The 25,278-nt window shown below is 45.7% G+C and overlaps 1 protein-coding gene and 1 long non-coding RNA gene across 11 annotated transcripts in view; one reads left to right on the forward strand and one right to left on the reverse strand.

The window, feature by feature from the left end:
* LOC148436230 (uncharacterized) overlaps positions 1-25,278 on the forward strand; it is a 168,443-nt gene that overhangs the window by 92,956 nt on the left and 50,209 nt on the right. The window lies entirely within an intron of this gene.
* The window catches only part of CASZ1 (castor zinc finger 1), a 356,057-nt gene that overhangs the window by 22,374 nt on the left and 308,405 nt on the right, over positions 1-25,278 (reverse strand). For 7 of the 9 annotated variants that reach the window (XM_088465170.1, XM_088465173.1, XM_088465169.1 and 4 more), the window contains 9 exons: positions 16,774-17,295; positions 10,636-11,482; positions 10,168-10,230; positions 9,732-9,822; positions 9,461-9,625; positions 3,624-3,796; positions 1,976-2,793; positions 1,410-1,521; positions 786-849 (listed from right to left, as the gene is read on the reverse strand). In XM_088465170.1, coding sequence (XP_088321296.1) covers positions 786-849; positions 1,410-1,521; positions 1,976-2,793; positions 3,624-3,796; positions 9,461-9,625; positions 9,732-9,822; positions 10,168-10,230; positions 10,636-11,482; positions 16,774-17,251 — 2,811 coding nt within the window. In that variant the 5' untranslated portion in view covers positions 17,252-17,295. The remainder of the gene's footprint in view (positions 1-785; positions 850-1,409; positions 1,522-1,975; positions 2,794-3,623; positions 3,797-9,460; positions 9,626-9,731; positions 9,823-10,167; positions 10,231-10,635; positions 11,483-16,773; positions 17,296-25,278) is intronic. The other 2 variants (XM_088465168.1, XM_088465174.1) reach the window with 2 other exon arrangements.

Here is a 25,278-nt window from a genome sequence, read left to right on the forward strand (position 1 = left end):
TAAATGATGGGGGACAGGTATGTGGAGGTGTAAATGATGTAGGACAGGTATGTGGGGGTGTAAATGATGTGGGATAGGTATGGGGAGGTTTAAATGAGGTAGGACAGGTATGTGGAGGTGTAAATCTTGTGGGACAGGTATGTGGAGGTGTAAATGAGGTAGGACAGGTATGTGGGGGTGTAAATGATGTGGGACAGGTATGTGGAGGTGTAAATGATGAGGGACAGGTATGTGGAGGTGTAAATGAGGTAGGACAGGTATGTGGGGGTGTAAATGATGAGGGACAGGTATGTGGAGGTGTAAATCATGAGGTGGGACAGGTATGTGGGGGTGTAAATGATGTGGGACAGGTATGTGGAGGTGTAAATGATGTGGGACAGGTATGTGGAGGTGTAAATGAGGTAGGACAGGTATGTGGAGGTGTAAATCATGAGGTGGGACAGGTATGTGGAGGTGTAAATGAGGTAGGACAGGTATGTGGAGGTGTAAATGAGGTAGGACAGGTGTGTGGAGGTGTAAATGATGTAGGACAGGTATGTGGGGGTGTAAATGATGTGGGACAGGTATGTGGAGGTGTAAATGAGGTAGGACAGGTATGTGGAGGTGTAAATGATGATGTGGGACAGGTATGTGGAGGTGTAAATGATGTGGGACAGGTATGTGGAGGTGTAAATCATGTGGGACAGGTCTCCTGCTGCATTGAACTGTCCCCATAGACTGTGCATTGCTCTGCTTCCAGCCTGAGCAGCGAGGTGTCACCATAGACTGCTTTGCTCTGACCTTACCTTATTCATAAGACCGGGATGGAGCAGTGGATTAGGTATTGTGTCTTGACCATTGGGCTCATTGCTAAATAACAGAAAGAGAAAGTTACGTAACGTTAGCTGCTCAGGCAATCGTACTGCTATTGAGGGGCCTATGCCTTTTATTATTTATTACCAGTTAGTTATATAGTGCACACATATTCCGCAGCGCTGTACAGAGAATATTTGGGCGTTCACATGAGTCCCTGCCCCAGAAGAGCTTACACTCTATATTCCCTATCACATGCTCACACACATACACACTAGGGTTAATTTGTGTTGGGAGCCAATTAACCTACCAGTATATTTTTGGAGTGTGGGAGGAAACCGGAGCACCCGGAGGAAACCCTCGCAAGCACAGGGGGAACATACAAACTCCACACAGTTAGAGCCGTGGTGGGAATCGAACCCATGACCTCAGTGCTGTGAGGCAGTAATGCTAACCACTACGCCGTCTGTGCTGCTTTTAAAATGCAACAGTTGATAACATACATATAATAGCGTATGTGAGTAATGGGTAATAACACAAGAATCTGTCACTGTTCCCTTGATGTTAATGGCTGCAACCTGAAAGTGCTAAGAGGGGTGGTGCAGAGCGATTCTCACCTGTTCAGGCTCAGGTCCAGGCTGTGCTCCTGACAGCTGTTCTGGACCATTGTTCCCTCCGTGTCTGCAGCTTCTGATTGGATGCCGGGGCGCCCAGATGCTTGACCACCGCCTGTGGCAATTTGACAAAATAAAAATGGAGTAAAATTACCATTAGAAAAGTGATTGCAGTTTTTCAGATGTGACTGTCCGTTAACAGATTCCAAAATTCACTGTTTAAGACGACCACGGAAGCCACAAAGTGGCAAGGAGTCGTCCACCAATTATGTGGTGGGACCACGAACCCTTTTATGTAACTTGAAATAATCCAAGTAAACAATGGCAATTAGCAGACTGTAACGTAATAACCTCAATCAGTACTCAAGATTTATCACATTCGCCAACGCCGTTTCCAATAAAAAGGCATAAAAAACAGAGCATAGAGTAACTTTTTATCATTTATAAAGTGCCAACATCGTACTCGGCAGTGTGCACATCAAGATGACCCTGACCCGACGAGCTTATAACCTAAAAGTGACATGAAAGGTATGGTTATAACAATTGCTAAACCTACAAGACAAGCTCACCTGCTTCAGGTGTCAGAGACTGCTTGAGTGCTGCTGCCGCTAACCGCGCCATCATAGGAGAGATCACCCCCTTACTCGCAGAAATCCTTTCCATAATGGATATAGCAGCTGGAGAAGTGCTATTGTGATCGCTGGCCCCAGAAGCAGAGAGTGGTGAGGAGTCTGGGGCAGCTATGGGCATTATGTTACTGGCACTAACTGGCAATGAGTTGCCTCCACGGCCGCTCAGGATAGGAAAATATGTCCCAGTTCCAGCAGGGAGTGTTGAACTACACAAGGCTAAAGCCAAGGGCATATTAGTGGGTAATGTCTGAGACAGGAGTGTGGCGATCTTTGTTGTTGGTGGAATGGTGCTGGTGGATTTGAGTGTCTGTGGAGAAGGTGTCTCGGAGACAGTGGGGACCAGGGATACGGAAGACTGTTGGCTGGTGGGGGAGGCACTCAGACTAGAGTTCTTGCTACTCAAAGCAGAGAAGTCAATGAGATCATCATTGCTGGATTCCTCTAGGTCATTGTCCTTTTCCCCAATGAGGGAAGAGGAGAGCCCGAGTACCCCCGAGCTGCGAATGTGCCGCCTCTCGTGTTTGCGTTTGTGTGAGGTCATCTGGCTGGTGGAGGTGAAGGTGAAGCCACAGCCACTGCGAATACAGTGAAAGTGGTTGGTGGCCTTGCTGTACACACACCCCTCATATTTGCATTCCTCATATTTGTAAAACTTCTTGAAACCATCCTTTGCGTACGCATCGTCCTTTATGTGGTAGCTCTTGTGCTTCTCTATGTCACACTTGTTCTTGAAGGTGAAGCTGCATCCTGGACGCCTGCAGAAAGCAGAGAGAGATGAGAAAAGTCTGAGCCTCATACACGTGAAAGGTCTAAATCTTCTGTGAGAGTTAAAGCGCACATCCACTAGCAGATGAGATAACGATAGTACAATTACGACATCGTAATCGTACCGTCGTTCCCCATCCGCTGCCTACACTGAACGATTAGTCACTCAGTGCAGGCACCCTCCCTCATCCCCAAACATGGCCAATCTCTCGTTATTGGCAGATTGACCGGCATGTCCAGGCGATGTTTGATTGTTGAAAATGCCCAGGGGGAGCGCACATCGCTGGTCATTTTCGACATTTTCATGCCCGATTCATGCACGATTAATGAGCCATTGCATGATTACGATGCCGCAATCGCTCATTAATATCTGCTAGTGGATACGCGGCATAACTGTTAACTAGATGATAAAAGTGAACGATATCGTTCATATCGTCCAGTGTGTATGCACCAAAACTGGGTCGTTAATGATGTTTGCTGTCGTGCAAACACGCAGGCCAATCTGACGATATCATCAGAAAGTGCCCGTTCATGGGTGTGGCAGGATGATGTCACTGAACGATATCGTTCAGTGTGTACACCCAATATCTTACACCGATATCACTCAGAACATCCTCAGTGTGCATGGGCCTTTATTGTCCGTTTGTGACACATGTTCTACATACACCTCTTCCTCTCACCTCTAACCGCACAGGGGCCACTATCACACGTCCCATCACTGAGTGATACCCACCTCTAATCTGTCCTTACAGAGAATGTGTCATTGTGCTACTCTTCCACTCTCTGACCTGCTCTACATCCTATGTGGTGGCCTGATTACCTGCAATGAAAGTGTGTGGTTTTCTGGCCATAGAACTGGCATTCCACCGTGCCACAGTCCTCGGTGGCTCGGAAACGCTGAAAGCCGTCATTAATCAGCTGAGTATTTTTCTTATGGAAGTTTTCATGCGTCATAACGTCTGAGGTGCTTGTGTAGACTTTGTTACATCCCACCTGGAGAATAAAGAGTCACCTTTACATCAGAATGTCCACGAGCCTGCTGACCTAGAAGTGACCATAATGATCAGGACACTGCAGGACATCACTTTTAGGGAAAGGGAGTTCGAAGAGAGAATATTGTACAAGGGGTGGTCTGCAATGTACAGGAAGGAGAAAGTCCATGCTCAAAGTCATCACGTCACTAATGGAATGTTCAGCTTGTCTTCCCTCTGGCATCTGTCTCCAGGCAAACCGGGCAACTTTGCCATATTGAGTAACAAAAAAAGTGCGGAATCTGAAAATGCAGCAGCTGAGGGGGGAAAACAGGAGCCAAGTGCCAGGGTCTGCACCATCTCAAGTGAAAGGCGAGGGGGGGGGGGGGAGCAGTACCTCCCATGCCTTCCTCTGCTCGTTCCTGTCCTGCTAGCAGGTTGATGAGAACAGACAATAACAAAACCCTCTGACAAATACCCAAAACTAAAAAAAAAAAATCTCCAGCTGTTTGCTGTACAAAGGCATACTCGCTTGTGACACCTTGAAAAAAAGCAGAACCCCGCCACGGGATCAGGAAAAAAAATAAAAAGATTAAACAAAAAGCTGCAGAAGGATAATTTGCAATATGGCACTTGGTTCTAAAGCTTGAAAAATGTGGGCTTTGTATAAACAAGGAACTGAAATTTATCCACACCAATTATGGACATAACCAAAGTGTGTCCTACACAAATCTCATGGCTCCAGCTCATCACACCTTTAGTTGTATTATGGAGAAGTGCACTGGCCAGATCCCCCATAACCTATACAGAGACACAGGTCAGTCATTTCATATCCAGCCTCAAGGCAAAGTCGCCATTGGAAGCCATAGTACACAGAAGGCATCACATCTAAACATATGACATTTATACCTTTAATATTCTCTAGTCCAGTGTGTGGAGGTTTTTCTCATGTATAATACATGTTCTAGTATAACTCATGAGATGACCATAAAGTAATATTGTCGCCAGATAGGACACACTTCCTAAACCACTATCATCACCGTTAATACATATGACATAATTAATTGAACTATACATGATGTTTAAAACTTGTCTGATATTTACTTTAGTGCTTGTATACGATGGAACTACTAAAAGCGCAGAGAAAGCATCCAGGTTGCAGAATGTACCATGCGTTTAATGAGCGCATCCATAAACCTCCATTGTGTTCTACCGAATGCTGCCAGCAGCGCTGAAAGATCACCTGTCAGTGTGTATGAATCATCATTGGCCATAAAATGTGCGCGCCATTAACAACGTATGGGGTACACCTGCAGAAAGCCGTTTTCACTCTCCAGGTATTACCCCTACCTCCCTATTGCAGCTATTCCTCTCTGAGCTCCAGGTATCGCCCCTACCTCCCTATTGCAGCTATTCCTCTCTGAGAACTAGGTATTACCCCTACCTCCCTATTGCAGCTATTCATCTCTGAGAACTAGGTATTACCCCTACCTCCCTATTGCAGCTATTCCTCTCTGAGAACCAGGTATTGCCCCTACCTCCCTATTGCAGCTTTTCCTCTCTGAGCTCCAGGTATCGCCCTACCTCCCTATTGCAGCTATTCCTCTCTGAGAACCAGGTATTGCCCCTACCTCCCTATTGCAGCTATTCCTCTCTGAGCTCCTGGTATTACCACTACCTCCCTATTGCAGCCTTTCCTCTCTGAGCTCCAGGTATTGCCCCTACCTCCCTATTGCAGCTATTCCTCTCTGAGCTCCAGGTATCGCCCCTACCTCCCTATTGCAGCTATTCCTCTCTGAGCTCCAGGTATCGCCCCTACCTCCCTATTGCAGCTTTTCTTCTCTGAGCTCCAGGTATCGCCCCTACCTCCCTATTGCAGCTATTCCTCTCTGAGAACCAGGTATCGCCCCTACCTCCCTATTGCAGCTTTTCCTCTCTGAGCTCCAGGTATCGCCCCTACCTCCCTATTGCAGCTATTCCTCTCTGAGCTCCAGGTATCGCCCCTACCTCCCTATTGCAGCTTTTCCTCTCTGAGCTCCAGGTATCGCCCCTACCTCCCTATTGCAGCTTTTCCTCTCTGAGCTCCAGGTATCGCCCCTACCTCCCTATTGCAGCTTTTCCTCTCTGAGCTCCAGGAAGTACCCCTACCTCCCTATTGCAGCTTTTCCTCTCTGAGCTCCAGCTATCGCCCCTACCTCCCTATTGCAGCTTTTCCTCTCTCAGCTCCAGATATCGCCCCTATCTCCCTATTGCAGCTTTTCCTCTCTGAGCATTTATCCACCAGGGGTAGCAGATTATACTATACACTGTAAACTTGTACTATCCAGTATGTAATCAGTCATGTTTTGTAGGGTATTTCATTTATTCCCTATTTACCAAAAGTATGCCTTTCTAGGAGCTGTATAGAATTGTCCTATGCCATCCCATGGTGCTGTCATTCTTCTCACTAATCTCATAGCTAGCGTTATGGCAGCTTGGTTGGTGTAATGGCTAGCATTACCGCCTCACATTACTGGGGTCTTGGTTTTAATTCCCACTACAGTCCAAACTGTGTGGAGTTTGTATATTCTCCCTATGCTTGCGTGGGTTTCCTCCGGGTACTCCGGTTTCCTCCCACACTCCAAACATATACTGGTAGGTTAATTGGCTCCCAACAAAAATGTACGCGTGTGTGTGCGTGCGTGCGTGTACGTGTGTGTGTGCGTGCGTGTGTTGGCCAAATATTCTCTGTAATGCGTTGCGGAATATATGTGTGCGCTATATAAATAACTGGTAATAATAGGTTTAGTATCACACATTTATATAGAATATACACCAATTAATAGCTACTAGGAACAATATAGCACTATGAGGAGAGGGGGCACAGAGAGATGTCACCATTGTGTACAATAGAAGAGGGTGTTGCCTGTGTATTTGGGCTAGATAGGACCTGCATGAAGGAGAAGGGTGTTACCAGAGCAGGGTGATGGTCAGGGTGGGGTCTATGCTGTATAATAAAGCAGGGTGCTGGCTGTATTGTATGTAAGCCTGTGATGTGAGTGTGACATGGATGCATCAGATAATAATATATATAATATGTGCACTGGATGATAGAAGGGCTGACATCTGGGGCTAAATGTAATAGGGAGAGAGTGTAGGAAATGTGAGCGTTTAGCAGTAACCTCTCACATTGGTCGTTTTATCTTTAAAATGGGAAAACATCTGGACGAGAGTTTAATAGTGAGAGTTTTTTCATCTAAAAACATGCGAGTTTGTATGTTCTGGGGATCTACAATGGGCGAATTTACTGAGAGGTTACTGCTAAACTCTGACATTTTCTAATCTCTCACCCTATTACATTTTCCCAGTACTGCATTATGTCAGCCAGGGATAACATGTAATTCTTGGCCTAGTTTATACTTAGCATGTTGTAATAGACAACATTAAAGCGTTGCAGGAGGATTCTCATTTCTCCATCATCTCCTGAAAACCTACCGATAATTAGTGCAATTCCCAAAAGCTGCTTGTTTTCTGTTTTGTCAGCGTTGGTGGAATCAGTGTCACCGGGATCCAGTAGTAGCTGCCATGTTGGCTTGGCCATGACAACCCTGGATCTGCCTCCACCTAGGTTACAGGTTCTCAAACTCTGTCCTCAGGACCCCAAACAGTGCATGTTTTCCATACAGAATCACATGTGAAATAATTAGCTCCACCTATGGATCTTTTAAAATGTGTCGGTGAGTAATGAATACACCTGTGCATCTGCTGGGTGACCTGGGAAATGTGTCAGTGAGTAATGAATACACCTGTGCTCCTGCTGGGTGACCTGGGAAATGTGTCAGTGAGTAATGGAATACACCTGTGCACCTGCTGGGTGACCTGGGATATGTGTCAGTGAGTATTGACTACACCTGTGCACCTGTTGGGTGACCTGGGATATGTGTCAGTGAGTAATGACTACACCTGTGCACCTGCTGGGTGACCTGGGATATGTGTCAGTGAGTAATGACTACACCTGTGCTCCTGCCTGGTGACCTGGGAAATGTGTCAGTGAGTAATGAATACACCTGTGCACCTGCTGGGTGACCTGGGAAATGTGTCAGTGAGTAATAAATACATCTGTGCACCTGCTGGGTGACCTGGGAAATGTGTCAGTGAGTAATGAATACACCTGTGCACCTGCTGGGTGACCTGGGGAATGTGTCAGTGAGTAATGACTACACCTGTGCTCCTGCCTGGTGACCTGGGAAATGTGTCAGTGAGTAATGAATACACCTGTGCACCTGCTGGGTGACCTGGGAAATGTGTCAGTGAGTAATAAATACATCTGTGCACCTGCTGGGTGACCTGGGAAATGTGTCAGTGAGTAATGAATACACCTGTGCACCTGCTGGGTGACCTGGGGAATGTGTCAGTGAGTGATGATTACACCTGTGCACCTGCTGGGTGACCTGGGGAATGTGTCAGTGAGTAATGAATACACCTGTGCACCTACTGGGTGACCTGGGATATGTGTCAGTGAGTAATGAATACACCTGTGCACCTGCTGGGTGACCTGGGATATGTGTCAGTGAGTAATGAATACACCTGTGCACCTGCTGGGTGACCTGGGAAATGTGTCAGTGAGTAATGAATACACCTGTGCACCTGCTGGGTGACCTGGGATATGTGTCAGTGAGTAATGATTACATCTGTGCACCTGCTGGGTGACCTGGGAAATGTGTCAGTGAGTAATGAATACACCTGTGCACCTGCTGGGTGACCTGGGATATGTGTCAGTGAGTAATGATTACATCTGTGCACCTGCTGGGTGACCTGGGATATGTGTCAGTGAGTAATGAATACACCTGTGCACCTGCTGGGTGACCTGGGAAATGTGTCAGTGAGTAATGATTACACCTGTGCACCTGCTGGGTGACCTGGGATATGTGTCAGTGAGTAATGAATACACCTGTGCACCTGCTGGGTGACCTGGGAAATGTGTCAGTGAGTAATGAATACACCTGTGCACCTGCTGGGTGACCTGGGGGATATGTGTCAGTGAGTAATGATTACATCTGTGCACCTGCTGGGTGACCTGGGATATGTGTCAGTGAGTAATGAATACACCTGTGCACCTGCTGGGTGACCTGGGAAATGTGTCAGTGAGTAATGAGTACACCTGTGCACCTGCTGGGTGACCTGGGAAATGTGTCAGTGAGTAATGACTGCACCTGTTGGGTGACCTGGGAAATGTGTCAGTGAGTAATGACTGCACCTGTTGGGTGACCTGGGAAATGTGTCAGTGAGTAATGATTACACCTGTGCTCCTGCTGGGTGACCTGGGAAATGTGTCAGAGAGTAATGACTGCACCTGTTGGGTGACCTGGGAAATGTGTCAGTGAGTAATGATTACACCTGTGCACCTGCTGGGTGACCTGGGAAATGTGAGCTGTGAATTTATATAGGCCTGCGTCCACCTTTCACTCACGGTAATCTGGGCGATGATGCTGGGTAACCAGTGCGGTAGTGGTCATATCTGCATTGGCTTTACATGGCATTGGGCTTGAACACAGTGTTGATGGGCACATACCCTTGGGAGAAGCACTCATGTAAGCACAGTATAATACTGATTGAGGGACAGCATGCTTGGTCTTACATCTGAAGCGAGTTGACTTTGTCTTTGCAAGTATAATGGCTGCTTTAGCATAGCGAGCACAATACTTACCTGCATGCAGTGATAGTGTGTGCTTTTCCCATTTAGATGGCAGCCATGATAATAAACGCTGCAATCGTCTAATGGACTGAAACGCATGAAGCCGTGCTGGAGAGAGTTGTCGCGCTTCTTGTGCATATTGTAATGGCGGATCACATCCTGTTTACTGGTGAATCTCTGAGCAAAGAACACAAGAAGGCGGAGGAGAGTTACACGGCTGCTCTGCGAGGCTACGGTCATAGATCTGGGGACACAGTGTCTGCTCGGGGCCGGGCTCCCTTACCTGGTAATTACACTCAGGGTCCAGGCAGTGGTAGTGCTCTCTGTACTGATACGCACAGTGAATGTGGCCACAGTGTTGGCTGCCTGAAAATCTGAAAGGAAAATAAGACAGTGAGGTATAAAAAGATGAAACGTGCGATATTGTGACTATTACAGGGATGGAGTGACTGAGATATAATAAGCAGAGAAAACAGGTCCGGCTCCACCGCAGTGGTGGTGTATAATGTACTTTATTGTATGTAAACATTCACACAGGTAATGCAAGGCATGCATAGAAGCCACACGCTGACACACGGTCCATGTACAGACAGAACAGGCACTCGGTGTATGAGGTCTCTCCCTGTACCCATCAGGGTGTAGGGGTTAGTGTAGATGATAGACAGAAATGGTACATGGGTGGATGTCGCCTGGCCCACCTCCATACAAACCACTCCTACCTGGCAATATATTTCTGGTAAATATTTACATCTTCTGGGGGCTTGTCTGGGGGCAGTCCATTCCTGGTGAGAAAGACAGGGCAGAGCTGGTTAGAGTCCATTAAGCTCCCTACCCAGCTCCGTCTCATGCCACACTCCCGGATCTGGATGTTAGTTACCCACACCAAGAATACTTTAATCCTCTCCAAGCCATGATCTACCATTTACTTATAGACAACCCCCTCCTCCTACACTTTGCCTGCGGTGTTCTCGTCACCTCCACACACACATAAACAGAAATCCCTACTAGACACATCAACAAACTATAACCTTCTTCCTACAAGCCCCCAAATATTTCCCATGCACTAAACCAACCCTCCTAAGTCCCAGACACACGTTCTGCCTTGTCCACCTCAGTACATTGTGTTGGACCTTACTGTGTCTTTCTTTTCTATCTATTGGTGCAGACAGCAGGCAGCAAGTACTTACTTCACAGTGGAGACTGTCCCTGTAGTGATGGAGTCGGTCTTGGAGAAGGTTGATTTGATATACTCTGGAGTGTTGAAAGGCAATGATACTGGTTGCTCGGAGGCGGGCACGGGGGTGGTCGGAGTGCTTGTCAGCGGAGCGGGGGATATACTGGGGACGACCGCTGCTGCTTTCATTGGGGTCAGCTTTTGGATATTGCGTACATCGTACTTGGAAGGGCGACCCACTTTCCCTGTTTTAAAAGCAATAGAGCCACCCATGTCCTGGTTACCCTCACCCGGCTTAAAAAGGTGCAGATATTTGACATTCTCCAGGTCATATTTGGAGGGCTTTTTGTAAGTGTTTCCATTTTGTGGCCTCAACGACTCTCCTGTTTTTAGCTTCTGGATAAAAAAGTCATATTTGGAAGCTCGAGACATAAGGCCTTGCATATGGGAGCTGCTGGCCGTAGACAGAGGCAAGACGGCGGTTTTGGGCTCTTGCGCAATGACTGCCTCGTGTCCTGGGGCTCTGGTACATAGGGGCTGCTGTATTGGCTGCAGGGTTGGAGCGCTCTCCTTGCCCTGTACAGGTTTGGAGTTGGGCTCTTCTGTCTTTCCCACATGCGCAGGCCAGGTCAGATTCTCTCCAGCTTTTAGCTTGCGGATATACTCCTCATATTTAGAGAACCTGGCTCGCTTGCTGAGGGGGTCTTCAGCAGAAGTGGGCTCTGAGGTAGCAGCATTCATTTTCTCAAAGCTGATTTTCTTTGCGAGCTCATCCCTCACATTGGGCTGTGTGTACCCGAACATGCCGAGGAATTCATTCATAGTGGTGGCGGCATAATCCCGGAGCGAGGACGCTTCTCCTGCGTGTGGAAAGAGTGACATGTTCAGAATCACACAGCACACATCTGCCTCACTCCCAGGGTTTTATGTCTTTTACATTAAATTGTCCAAAAAAAAAAAAAGGGAACAGTAATTAATACAGTGATAAAATAAAAAGGAGTTCATCAATGGCAAGAAAATCAATTCCCTAAATGTTCTCAGCGACAGCTTTTCAGTACATTAAACAAAGTTTTCATAAATGCCTCTGCTCTCCTGCCTAGGCCTGATATGAATGAGTTGTTTTACTGGAAGATGAGCCAAGTTCTGTCTATCTAGGTGTGTGTGCGTATATATGTGTGTGTGTGTGTGTGCGTATATATGTGTGTGTGTGTATATGTATATATGTATATATATAATATATGTGTGTGTGTGTGTATGGTATATACCTGTGTAACCGCGTACTGGCTGCTATGTAATTACTATACATATCAGGGTTCTGATTAAGGGGCCTATGTATCAAAGCTTGATGAGAGATAAAATTATGACATATAAATCACCAACCAATCAGCTTCTAACTTACATTTTATATAGTGTTCACTCTAGCTCCGGCGGCAGACAGGGCGCCGGAGCTAGAGAGGGCACTTTTGTACGCGTGGCCATTGAAAAGGGGGCGTGTCTATAAGACGCGTCCCATGTTCGTCACTCTTGGGGGCGTGCCCGGCACTTAAGGACACGCCGGGAAGCCCCCAAGCGATGCAGAAAGGGAGAATAGATGCCGGGCGCATGACTGGGTCACCGCACATTTCTCCACCCGCGGGACACTGCGACCCGTGGGTGAAGGCGGCACATGCAGGCTGTGAGGGCTCCGCTAAACCAGCCTAACGGGAACGCTATTATAGGCTGTGTTTGAAAAATGACAGGAGCTGATTGATTAATACTTCTTCTCTCACAATTTTATCTCATCAAGCTTTGATACATAGGCCCCTTACTGTGTATATTGAGGAAACACATGGTGTACAGTAGCTGCAGTAAATGTGCGCCTGTTAAAGAATCGCGTGTAAAGTAGTCACAATTCCGAACACCCAACAGCTGGCGCCCAATGCTCTGGCTGCCCTGTGTGTGTGCCGTGCAGCACTCTGACGGGGTAATAACTCTGACCCTTATGAGCGAACGCCCCAGTTGTCAGTCTGTTACGGCCATCACAGTAAAGAGGCTGTGAGGTGTACAATTCAAAATGGCTGGTAAGCTGATGATGCGTACGGAGCCCTGTGACGCATGCGCAGTTTGTTAAATATTGGGATCAGCGCACATCACTGAATCAGGCCCTTTGTACACATTTACACCCAATTCCTGTGTGGTTAAAGTTGCGGCCCAGATTCTCTAGTGCCCTGTGAGTGGTGTGATGCGTATAAGGAAAACATGGCTCACTACCCCTCTTGGAGCGTCTCAGTCTGTGGTGTTGGGAATACTCTAGGTCAGAGGTTCCCAAACGCGCTCCTCACGGCTTCCCAACATTTCACGTGTTAGAGATGTCCATGGTTGAGCATATTGACTGAGGTACTAATTAAAGGCCCCCATACATCAGAGATGGATCGCTGCGATCAGATCGGAAACGCCGGTCGAAAACGCAGATCCGCAGGTTGGAAATGCCGACTAGCGGACATCGATGTTCCGTGATCCGTCACAGGATCGGTTACATTTTTGATCGTGATCGCCAAATCTGTGAAATCCAACATGTTGGATTTCACCCATCCGCTGACCCGGCATCTCTGAATGACTGCGTCGCAGCGATCAGTCTCTGATGTATGGGGGCCTTAAGTCACCTGTGCTCAACCATGGATATCTCTAACACCGGAACTGTTGGGGAGCCTTGAGGACCACGTTTGGGAACCTCTGCTCTATGTGAATGAGGACTCATCTGTAATGCATTTTATTTACAGGGATTAAATAACTGTTTAATTATATTAGTCATGTATTTTGTAGGAACTGATTTGGTTATATATTAATGATAAAAATAAATGAGGGTAAGAAAATGGATAACAACCCCAAATTAATTTTGTGTAGGAAGTGAGAAAGTGATTAGCGATTATAAATATCCTGCAAGTAATCTAAGATACATAGATAAAATTTATAAGAATACACGAGAAGTTCTCTGAAACTAATTAATAAGGTTTAGTCTGGATTTGTATAACGACACATAAGCGAGTCGGCCCATAGTATTGGTGATAGACAACACTGCAACATGAAATGCAGTAATTTATAACAGGGGACATATTTCCATAGTGCACCACAAATCCCCTATATAAACCAGAAGTGTGTCTAGGTGTGTAACATTCAGAAGACGCATACCGAGGCTATTACTCTGCACCTCAGCTGGTTTTACCCTTTTTGTGCTGTACAGCAGACAAGCAGTCAGGGAGTGACGGCTCTGACACTGAGGAGCACTAATGTGTGAGTGTGAGGCTTTCCGTCACCGTGCTGTACAGCAGACAAGCAGTCAGGGAGTGACGGCTCTGACACTGAGGAGCACTAATGTGTGAGTGTGAGGCTTTCCGTCACCGTGCTGTACAGCAGACAAGCAGTCAGGGAGTGACGGCTCTGACACTGAGGAGCACTAATGTGTGAGTGTGAGGCTTTCCGTCACCGTGCTGTACAGCAGACAAGCAGTCAGGGAGTGACGGCTCTGACACTGAGGAGCACTAATGTGTGAGTGTGAGGCTTTCCGTCACCGTGCTGTACAGCAGACAAGCAGTCAGGGAGTGACGGCTCTGACACTGAGGAGCACTAATGTGTGAGTGTGAGTCTTTCCGTCACCGTGCTGTACAGCAGACAAGCAGTCAGGGAGTGACGGCTCTGACACTGAGGAGCACTAATGTGTGAGTGTGAGGCTCTCCGTCACCGTGCTGTACAGCAGACAAGCAGTCAGGGAGTGACGGCTCTGACACTGAGGAGCACTAATGTGTGAGTGTGAGGCTCTCCGTCACCGTGCTGTACAGCAGACAAGCAGTCAGGGAGTGACGGCTCTGACACTGAGGAGCACTAATGTGTGAGTGTGAGGCTTTCCGTCACCGTGCTGTACAGCAGACAAGCAGTCAGGGAGTGACGGCTCTGACACTGAGGAGCACTAATGTGTGAGTGTGAGGCTTTCCGTCACCGTGCTGTACAGCAGACAAGCAGTCAGGGAGTGACGGCTCTGACACTGAGGAGCACTAATGTGTGAGTGTGAGGCTTTCCGTCACCGTGCTGTACAGCAGACAAGCAGTCAGGGAGTGACGGCTCTGACACTGAGGAGCACTAATGTGTGAGTGTGAGGCTCTCCGTCACCGTGCTGTACAGCAGACAAGCAGTCAGGGAGTGACCGCTCTGACACTGAGGAGCACTAATGTGTGAGTGTGAGGCTCTCCGTCACCGTGCTGTACAGCAGACAAGCAGTCAGGGAGTGACCGCTCTGACACTGAGGAGCACTAATGTGTGAGTGTGAGACTTTCCGTTCTCACTGCTAGGAATGTAGTGGTAGACTGATGAGTAAGATCATTAATAACACTGATTACCTTTGTACACTGAGATCAGTATGCAGGGCTTTGGATTGGGCATGTTATGTTAAATGCCTGTGGTCTGAAAGCAATTAAGAGTGATAGACCTGTATATACACAGTGCAGAGACGGCTTCCCTCAGTGTCCCTTGGTTGGATGTCATGGGACACAGGACTCAGGCAGATATATATATAAATAGCAGGAGCTGCCTATATTTGGAAGGAAATCACTAAAGGAGGAGGAATCTGAGATCCCACAAGCAGAAGTAGTAGCCGTGTGAGCTGCTCTCTGTCACTTGTGTATTTATGCCTGTATCAGTGCACACGACCAGCAGAGTCACCTTGTCCCATAGAGGGAAATGCTTTCCTATGGGCGGCTGCTGAAGGTCACACATCTTCTCATTGATCTCACAATGTTTGTTAATTACTTTGTCACTGATGTGGTGAAGGATAATTAAACAGCTCTGTTTATATCTTCATGCATAATTATGAGCCTAGCAGTGCCACTCGCAGCCAAGCAAGCTCGCAGTCTGACCGCCTAAGCGCTCACACAGACCCGCACAGACAGGGATTGCTGCCCGTCTCACCCTCATATTGAACAAGATTTCATGGTTAACAAGACAGGAAAAGAATTGGTGACAGAGTCCCTTTATGGTGTCTCAAGGGCAGATTAACAGGCAGGTGGAGAGACTGTGTAATGTGTATTGGAAACAATTGTGCCCTCACTGGGATAATAAAAATAATGCTAATCCTATTTTTTCTGTCCAATGTGAATATCGATGAATGTTCAGAAAAATGAAGGTAACAGGATTTATTTAGCACATTATATATATATATATATATATATATATATATATATATACACACACACACCGCTATATATATATATATACATATATATATATGGCTTTGAAATGAAACAAACAAGATGTGCTTCACCTGCAGACTTTCAGATTTAATTTGAGGGTAATTACATCCAAATCAGGTGAACGGTGTAGGAATTACAACGGTTTCTATATGTGCCTCCCACTTTTTAAGGGGCCAAAAGTAATGGGACAAACTAAACAATCCTAAATCTAACTTTCACTTTTTAATACTTTGTTGCAAATCCTTTGCAGGCAATTACAGCCTGAAGTCTGGAACGCATAGACATCACCAGAAGCTGGGTTTCATCCCTGGTGATGCTCTGCCAGGCCTCTACTGCAAATGTCTTCAGTTCCTGCTTGTTCTTGGGGCATTTTCCCTTCAGTTTTGTCTTCATCAAGTGAAATGCATGCTCAATCAGATTCAGGTCAGGGGATTGACTTGGCCATTGCATAACATTCCACTTCTTAGCCTTAAAAAACTCTTTGGTTGCTTTTGCAGTATGCTTCGGGTCATTGTCCATCTGCACTGTGAAGCGTCGTCCAATGAGTTCTGAAGCATTTGACTGAATATGAGCATATAATATTGCCCAAAACACTTCGGAATTCATTCTGCTGCTTTATTGACCTGACTGTATGTATATATATAAATATGGACCCTGCTGGGAGACCATACCATCGCTAGACTGCAGTATATATAAATATGGACCCTGCTGGGAGCCCATACCATCGCTAGACTGCAGTTGTTACTGCCCCTTTCCCAGTTGGTCTTATTGATCTGTAATCATGGTCTTACCATAGAGATGGCTGGAGGTGTTACTAGGGCCATGTGGCTGTATGGCCGGGCTTGTAGAGGGTACAGTATATTGGAGCTCTTGTACCCAATCACATGAAAGCAGAGAGCGTCTTTACATTTCACAACCACAATGTCACTCACCTGTGGGGGCCCCTGAGGTTGGTTTTGCAGATGTTTCTATTTCCTTGGGGATGGTCCTCTCCGATTCTCTCTCCTCCACGTATCTCTTGCCTTGGGAAGCCCTGGATGCCTCAGTGTTTTCTTCATCATCGCTGCAACCCTTGGGTTGTACCATATAGACACCTTCAGGGGGAAGCTCAGCCAACCCTATTTTCTTACAAAGTTTGTTGGTCCTTTCAGGAGGCTCATCTGTGTATTCCCCATTCACCCATTTCTCGATCACCTCCCTACGTCGTTTATCTTCCTCTGCCGTCCTCTGATCAGGACTGAGGGTCTCCGTGGGATCCACATCTCGTTTTTGTTCCCCCTCCCTTTCACTGGTTTCCACAAGTCCAGGTTCAGCATCTCCTAAATCTGACCCATGTTCTGATACAACTTGCCGGCTCAGTTTGGCACAGATTGCGTTTAGTTTCAGGCCGCCTTTCCGTTTGGCAGCCATCTTCGGCGTTCTTGTGGTTCCGTCAGTGCAAATACTTCTTTCAGCTATGGATGGGGAACACAGAGAAAGAGAGATGTGTAAATATTCTAATATCCCATATTATAATCCCCAACATATTTTACACCAAGCCAATGCTTTGTCCAACTGCTAGGGAGGCAGATGAGGCTGGTCTCCGTGTACCATATTGTGTTCTGTGCAGTAATAAAAGGGGTGAATCTAATGCCTTGCCTATGACTGGTGATGGTGTATACACTCCTATAAGCGAAGCACTGATACAAGTCAGACCCCCTACATTGTTCCCAATGCTATAATCCTGCAGCCTGACAACTCAGAACAGACAGACAGGAGGTTAGATTAGCCAACAATGAGCCAGCACAACTACTGCACAACTTAAACTACTGACAGCTTCTGTAAAACGAGTGGGGTTTAGGCTAAGAGGGGGGGGATAAGTATCATCACATCAGGACAGGAAGACAGATTTTGTCATAAATAAATCAGCACTACTATGAGGAATTGATTTCCCAGCCAGCCAGGAACGGATACATTTATTGCAGTGGAAAGGTGCTGCTGTGTGGGATTATTTTGTGGACCAGAGTCACCTACCCAGGGCAAGTGATCTGGATTAAAGAGCCACAACCACGAGAAGCAGTAAAGGGTTAACTGGCTCCTGCCGCCGTGCACTGGCTTCTGCCCGCTATGCACTGACTCGTTACTGCACCGTTACAATAAACATCCCGCTTTATTTCATTTAGCCCAAACAAAAATGATTTTATTTCACATCAATATAAGGAAGACATTCATAAAGCCGGTCTGTCAAACTGACACTTTTTCCCAGCACAAACTACCTAACTGCACTATTTACGCACACAACTTCCTCTTAAAACAATGCCAGCGTAATTTAATTGCCTCACGGATGGCCTTCCAAATGCTGTGGAGATGAAGACAGAGGAAAGACGTGTAGTGCGAAGCTCCCGTGTCACTGCTGGCTCTCGTACAACTGCTTGTGGTCACATATGCCAGCACTAAGGGTGGTGCTAATCATTCTACATAGAGGCACAGAGAAATTAATGTATGAGCGCAAATGTACCCACGTATGGGGAGGGCACGTGGACATAAGCCTTCTGTGGAGAAGCCTCTGAATGTGTCGTCTCTACAGTACGTTTGCTAGTGTCAATGTTTTTTTTCTTCTTTAGGTATTCACAGAGATTATCAGCAGGTTCGGGGACCTCACTTTGATGAATAGTGCCCTCTGCGCACCTGCATAACAGAGCGCTCTCAGCCAGGCGGCTTAGAGGCCCCATACACAGAACGATATAGCTGCCGATCCGACAGACTGGAACGATATAGCAGCTATATTATTCCGTGTGTATGGACAATATCATCCATTGCGCACACCTGTGGGGTCGTCAACCCTCAAGATCTTTCTGCATGTCCAAGAGATTTGGAGAAGCGAAGAAAGATCACATGCAGCTCTATGAAGGGGGGGGGTATGTCGGGCACCAGATCGTCCCGTGTGTAGGAAACTGCCAACATGTCACATTGGTGGTACACATCGTACCGTGTATGGGGCCCTTTACTCTTATGTCAGAGCTGCTCTGCTTCATCAGTGCTGGAGCAAATTGTCTACTGTACAAGTTCCCTAAGACCACCACGGCCTCGGTGCACTGCACAGAATTCCACTTTAGAGTCTATTTAGGGCATGGTGCAATCATCATGGAGGGCACAGCTGCGTGCACCCTACGAAAAGGGAGTGTGGTACGCCCCCTTTTCCATCACACGGGGGTGTGCCCAGAGGTCAGCGTTCAATCAGCTTTAACTGCCTAGCGGAAAAGCTATATATTAGGTAATCTGCGTGCAACATATGTTGTAAAAAATTAATCTAATAACTGTACCGCAATATATCCACTAATACTGTACCCTAATATATCCTCCCACCAATCATAAAACTGCACCCAATATAGTCACCCACAACAATGTACCCCAATATATCCACTAATACTATATGACCAATATATCCAGTAATAAACTGTACCCCAATATATCCTCCCACCAATCTTAAAACTGCACCCCAATATATTCACCCACAGCACTGTACCCCAATATATCAACTTAGTGGATATATTGGGGTACAGATTGAGTGGGTTTATTACTGTACCCCTATATATCCAACCACCAATCATAAAACTGCACCCCAATACATTCACCCACAACACTGTACGCCCAATATATCCACCCAATCATAAAACTGCACCCCAATACATTCACATACAACACTGTACCCCAATATATCAACCCACTCAATCTGTACCCCAATAGATCCACCAATAACAATGTATGCCCAATATATCTCCTAATAAACTGTACCTCAATATATCTACCCAGCAATCAAAAATTGTACCCCAATATAATCCACCAATCCATCTCTACCCCAATATATCCACCCACCAACCATAAAGCTATGGAAAGATGTTATTTGAACGGTAATAATTGTACATAGGCCAGCAATATCATAACTATTGAATTCAGATATTGTTTTTTTATTGAGTTAATTAATTGATCTATCGAGTATAAATGACGTGTAGTTCAGTACACTAATGTACTAAAACAGATCCTTTTGGTGATATTGTATTTATGTAGTATACAGCACATTGCCATAACGTTTATCAATAAAACACATTACAGCTGCGAGTCCAGGCAGTGACCTTGGATGTACATAGCTATCCCTCCCCTCACAAGCTCTTCATCTAGCACATTTCCATTTTATAGGTTTTCTCTTTGTATTGTTGGATTATTTTTCGGATAGTGACCCAGCCAAGTTAGTAGACTGCTGACGTGAAGTAAAATGACCCACACAACTGCTTTGTAATAATGGGAGTCTTTAAGCTACAACTTGCCCATGTGTGTAGCTTAGGAAAAGCCCTTCTCACTGCTCCTTTATATCTACGCTGCATTAATACAGGGACAGCAAACTTCTCATATAAGCCTATAATGTATTCTTACACTGTATTCTCAAATATAAGAAAGTCTTACAAGGGGGAATTCAATTAATAAGTGCCTAATGAAGCAATTCAATTGTTTTTGGCTCCATTTAATTATTGCACTTGTCGCGCCCAAAAACAACCGGGTTTAGCCACGTAAAGCGACTAAACCCCGTCTAAAGTCCTGGTTAGGGCGCCTAAGCCACAGACTGCACATTTCTACTCTCCTCAGGAGGCTGCCAGCAGAAATGTCTACTTTCCGCAGCAATCTAATAATCTGTCGGCCATGCATTAGGTAAAGCGCCAATAAAAACCAATTCCCCCCACAAAATATTCATGGAAATTTTGGTTTTTTAAATCTAAAACAAAAAGCGGTTAAAGCCTTTTTACTCGTGTTCAGGACTTCTCCCGCGCTGCTTCCAACCTCTGGAATTCCCTCCCCTGACCAATCAGACTTTCGCAGAGACTCCGGCTGTAAACGCACCCTAAAAACTCACCTTTTCACTGAAACCTATTGCACCCCCTCCTCCATATTGTCACCCTGCTGCTTTGCTTCCTGCAATCTGTTACCCCCCAATTCCCTGTAGGAGTAAGCGCTCTCCTCATGTTTTACTACGTAATTATGCATTTTGCGCATTTTAATGCATCTGTATTAATTTGTTTTTTTTGTCTGTATCTCTGTGTATTGTTCACTATACATCTATGTAATCCTGCACGTTATTTGTCTATGTAGGGAACTCATATGGTGCCTTAGAAATAAGAGAATAATTATTTTAGGAGATCAGCTTTCTCTGCAATAACGGCAATCTACAAACTGTAACACCCCCGAAATGCCCCTGAATACGGGTGGACTTGGCACTATTGGAAACAGTGGTATTTGCAGATTTGCGGTAGTGACAAGGGCAGAGGTCCCCGTGGGTATAAGGCCTAATCCACATTTATGGTGTGTTACGCCCGGGAGTGACAGACCTGTGTACAATAGGGGAGGCATTGGCTGGATCGTTTCTGTAATTGAAGATATACTTTTATTTTCTTCTTCTTATGAATGCTCCTGGCTGCTATAGAGTACAGCTTTCCCACTATACAATATTGCTTTACAATTGTACATTTATTGCTGTGTAAGTAGCAGAAAACACCACTACAAAACTGTCCAAACCCCATGCAGCATGAACATATGGGAGCACGCCTGATCCACGTCACCTAACCTCTACCTAGGTTTCAATACACAAAAAATAGCATGAAGGTCCCAGCGAGAAGCTCAACCTGTAAGTGGAGGGCATCGGTTTCCAACCCTGTTATTTATGCAGCTTGTTAGTACCAAACCCCCAAATAGCCAGATGAAATATTAATCCTGTGTATTTTCATTAGATAAACTTAATTACACGCATCTGATAAACTGATTGTCACTGCAGTGCAGACAATTCACCCATAAACATCAACACTTGTATCTCCAGCATAAACTGGACATGTCACCTCTATCAGACTGTGCCAGGACGACCCCAAGGGATGAGTATGCCATTCTGAGCAATGCAGACAGACGTTATACAGACCTATGGATCAGGTGGAGTATTATAGACCCAGTATACAGATTAGCCATGAATACCATTGCATTTATCTGCATAAACTAAGCCGTAAAAACAATGCTTTACAATAGTACTGCGATACTAGCAAAAGTATTATTTTTGAATATCAGAAAGTATAAGATGCTACTAATATTTGTACGTACAAGTCTAGAGATGCTCACAATTACACATACAGTTGTAGTAAGCAAAGTGTTAACTGCAATTGTTAAATGGTACAGCAGATTGCCCCAATAAATAATTTACTGATATTTATAAATATTCAAATCAGCAGGCATCAGAAATTGAAAGGGAGGTGACATTAATTCCTGAGCTCTCCAAATTCATTTGAGAATCGTTTCTCATTTCAAACAAATATTAAATCTTTGGCGGTAGTCCTGAAACATCCTCGGTGCTCTGCGCTAACTCCCACAATGCATCATGCATGGCGCATCGTGGACTGTCACCGTCCAGTGTACAGATGTAACCTGCATTAGATCTGCCTGCGTGCAAGGGGCTAAACGTAAAATCTGCTTTCACTATATCATGTATATATTAAATGAATGGACATGATATAGAATTTATTTTTTTAATAGAAAGGTAAAGTTTACATCTATAGTTTGGATGAGCGGACAAAGCATATGCAAATTAATCCACCACTATATGTATTATACATATAGGTCCCAGGCATAATGTAATGGGCGTTAGGCCTCCTGTAATCAATACATTTCTCCTGGAAATAAACATCTGGCACTTGGCTTAGTACCAAGCAGTGGGGTCGATACTACTAAAGAAATATATTATTAAATAGGACAGGCAGACATGGTCTCTGTCTAAACCCTATTCTTGAGGATGGGGAACACTGATCCCTGCTTCACCCAAACCAAGTAAAAGGATGTGATCCTCGTGGACAGTTCTCCATTGGGCCAAGCATTCAACTTCCATCTCCGTTCTCCTACACTGATGACTTGGCATCACCCCTGGGCACAGCTAGTAGTACAGACCACTGTTGTGCACAAGAGCTAACCAGCCTTCCTCATCTAGATTGATGGCATCTTGGTGATCGCCATCCAACCATCCCTCTTGTCCTTCACAGGAATCACTCTGACTTGACCAGGACGGTAGCTCTGCCGTCTGCGGAGCCATTCCGGTATAGTGTGTGACTGTGCAGTGTATGGCCCCCTAAACACCACATGGTGGAGTAAGTACACTGAGTCACACAAGCAATGTTGTCATATTTTCATCAAAAGACGACCTTCCTGCAGTGCAGTCTCTAACGTGCCATTGTCTCTCTGGGTCTAGTGCAGTCTCTAACGTGCCATTGTCTCTCTGGGTGTAGTGCAGTCTCTAACGTGCCATTGTCTCTCTGGGTCTAGTGCGGTCTCTAATGTGCCATTGTCTCTCTGGGTGTAGTGCGGTCTCTAACGTGACATTGTCTTTCTGGGTCTAGTGCGGTCTCTAACGTGCCATTGTCTCTCTGGGTCTAGTGCGGTCTCTAACATGCCATTGTCTCTCTGGGTGTAGTGCAGTCTCTAACGTGCCATTGTCTCTCTGGGTCTAGTGCAGTCTCTAACGTGCCATTGTCTCTCTGGGTGTAGTGCAGTCTCTAACGTGCCATTGTCTGTCTGGGTCTAGTGCAGTCGCTAACGTGCCATTGTCTCTCTGGGTCTAGTGCAGTCTCTAACGTGCCATTGTCTCTCTGGGTGTAGTACAGTCTCCCACGTGCCATTGTCTCTCTGGGTGTAGTGCGGTCTCTAACGTGCCATTGTCTCTCTGGGTGTAGTACAGTCTCTAACGTGCCATTGTCTCTCTGGGTCTGCGGATTGTCCCAGCCCTTCTCTTTTGGTCCGGAGAAATAAGCCCCCCTCCCTTGTTATGTCAGTAAATCACAGCGTGCAAGGAAAGGGGGGTAGGATCTGGCATCCTTGCTGAATTATAGGTTTTCTAATGCAGGGCCGGCTGTCAGCTCCCTGCACTCTGCTTTATAGCTCTGTCTGTGCGTCTCTGAACTCCCTGGTAGGAAATAAAGTTACCCCTTGGCGAGACTTCTAAACATTTCATTCAGTGTGAAAGCTGCTTAAGAAAAATGAGCACATATTTCTTCCTAAAGATGTACGTTCTTGTCCGGACGGAGCTAGCACAATGTAGGAGCACTGGGTGCATGTAGCTTACATTGCAGGGGCATCGGACCACAGGCACCTCCGTATATATGCATTGTCTATAAATCAGGAATTACACTGGAAATAATGATTATTTGTGTTGAAACTTTCACCGCACAATGGGGTCAGTTCAGCTGGAGGCCACTTTGCGAAAGTGAACTCACAACATAAAACTCAGACACATCACAGCAATGTATGTACACAAGAAATACAATTAGAAATGGCAATTCATGGGCATCGTGGGGATGTTGTGTAATTTTTCTACTGGGAGAAGTACATGAGTAAGTGAAGAAATCATCCTGAACCCCATTAATAGTTGCACATGAGATATGGCAGTGTTTTCATACAAGTTAGTATCCCATCTCCCATCTGCAGGTATCTCTTCCCGGCCGAATGACATGAAACGTTTTATTACCTGTGTGGTAAGGTACCAATGCATACAGCACCATTTATTATCAATTATGTGTAAGAACACAAATTATATGGCTAAAGTCTTACTGTATGAAAGTTATATACACTATTTCCCTTCTTAGGGTGAAGCCAGGGTGGAGGGACAAAACTTGTTACCATTGAAACATATGAGACCTCACTGAGAAGAGAGACCCATGTAGCTCCGTAATGTAAAGTAATTCATACTAAAATATGACTTTATTCCATAGAATAAACGAGACCAAAAGCAAGTGGTGCTGACAGCAAGCCGTTATCCACATCGCGAGAGTGCGTTTTCTAATTTACTTAATGTATTTGGCCAGCAATCAGCGCACATGGGGAAACGCACTTTCCGCATATAACATCCCCGACACACGGCTAAGCTTTGTACTTGTATACAGCGCCTACGCTCAGCTTAGTAATTGTGTAATGCTGCATAAAAGTGTTTGGGGAAAATAAATACTGCATAAATACTTTTATAATAACCATAAAAGATGTCTCTTCTTGAGAACTGTACATTTTCTGTATGGTCAGAAGACAATCTGACACCGTTTCTTCCTATGTAACATAAAAAGCTGGTTTTAGCACTGATCTGGTTTCATTAATAACCAAGGAATGGGGAGAAGGGGACGTCCTGGCGATAACATTAGTAGGACTGGTGTTGGATGAAGAGATGATAGAAGATACTTTTATTATTTTATCTCTTATTTCCAAATGATCCAACACCCAGTATCATGCAATTGTCAGACTGTTTCACAAGTCATTAATTCAACAAGTCTAGAATAGTCCCTCACGGCCTGCAATAAAAGCCATTGTCCCCCACCGGCCCATCATAAAAGCCATTGTCCCCCACCGGCCCATCATAAAAGCCATTGTCCCCCACCGGCCCATCATAAAAGGCA

Source organism: Taudactylus pleione, unplaced genomic scaffold (assembly GCF_031769625.1).
Source record: "Taudactylus pleione unplaced genomic scaffold, aTauple2 ptg001889l, whole genome shotgun sequence".
Lineage (NCBI taxonomy): Eukaryota > Metazoa > Chordata > Amphibia > Anura > Myobatrachidae > Taudactylus > Taudactylus pleione.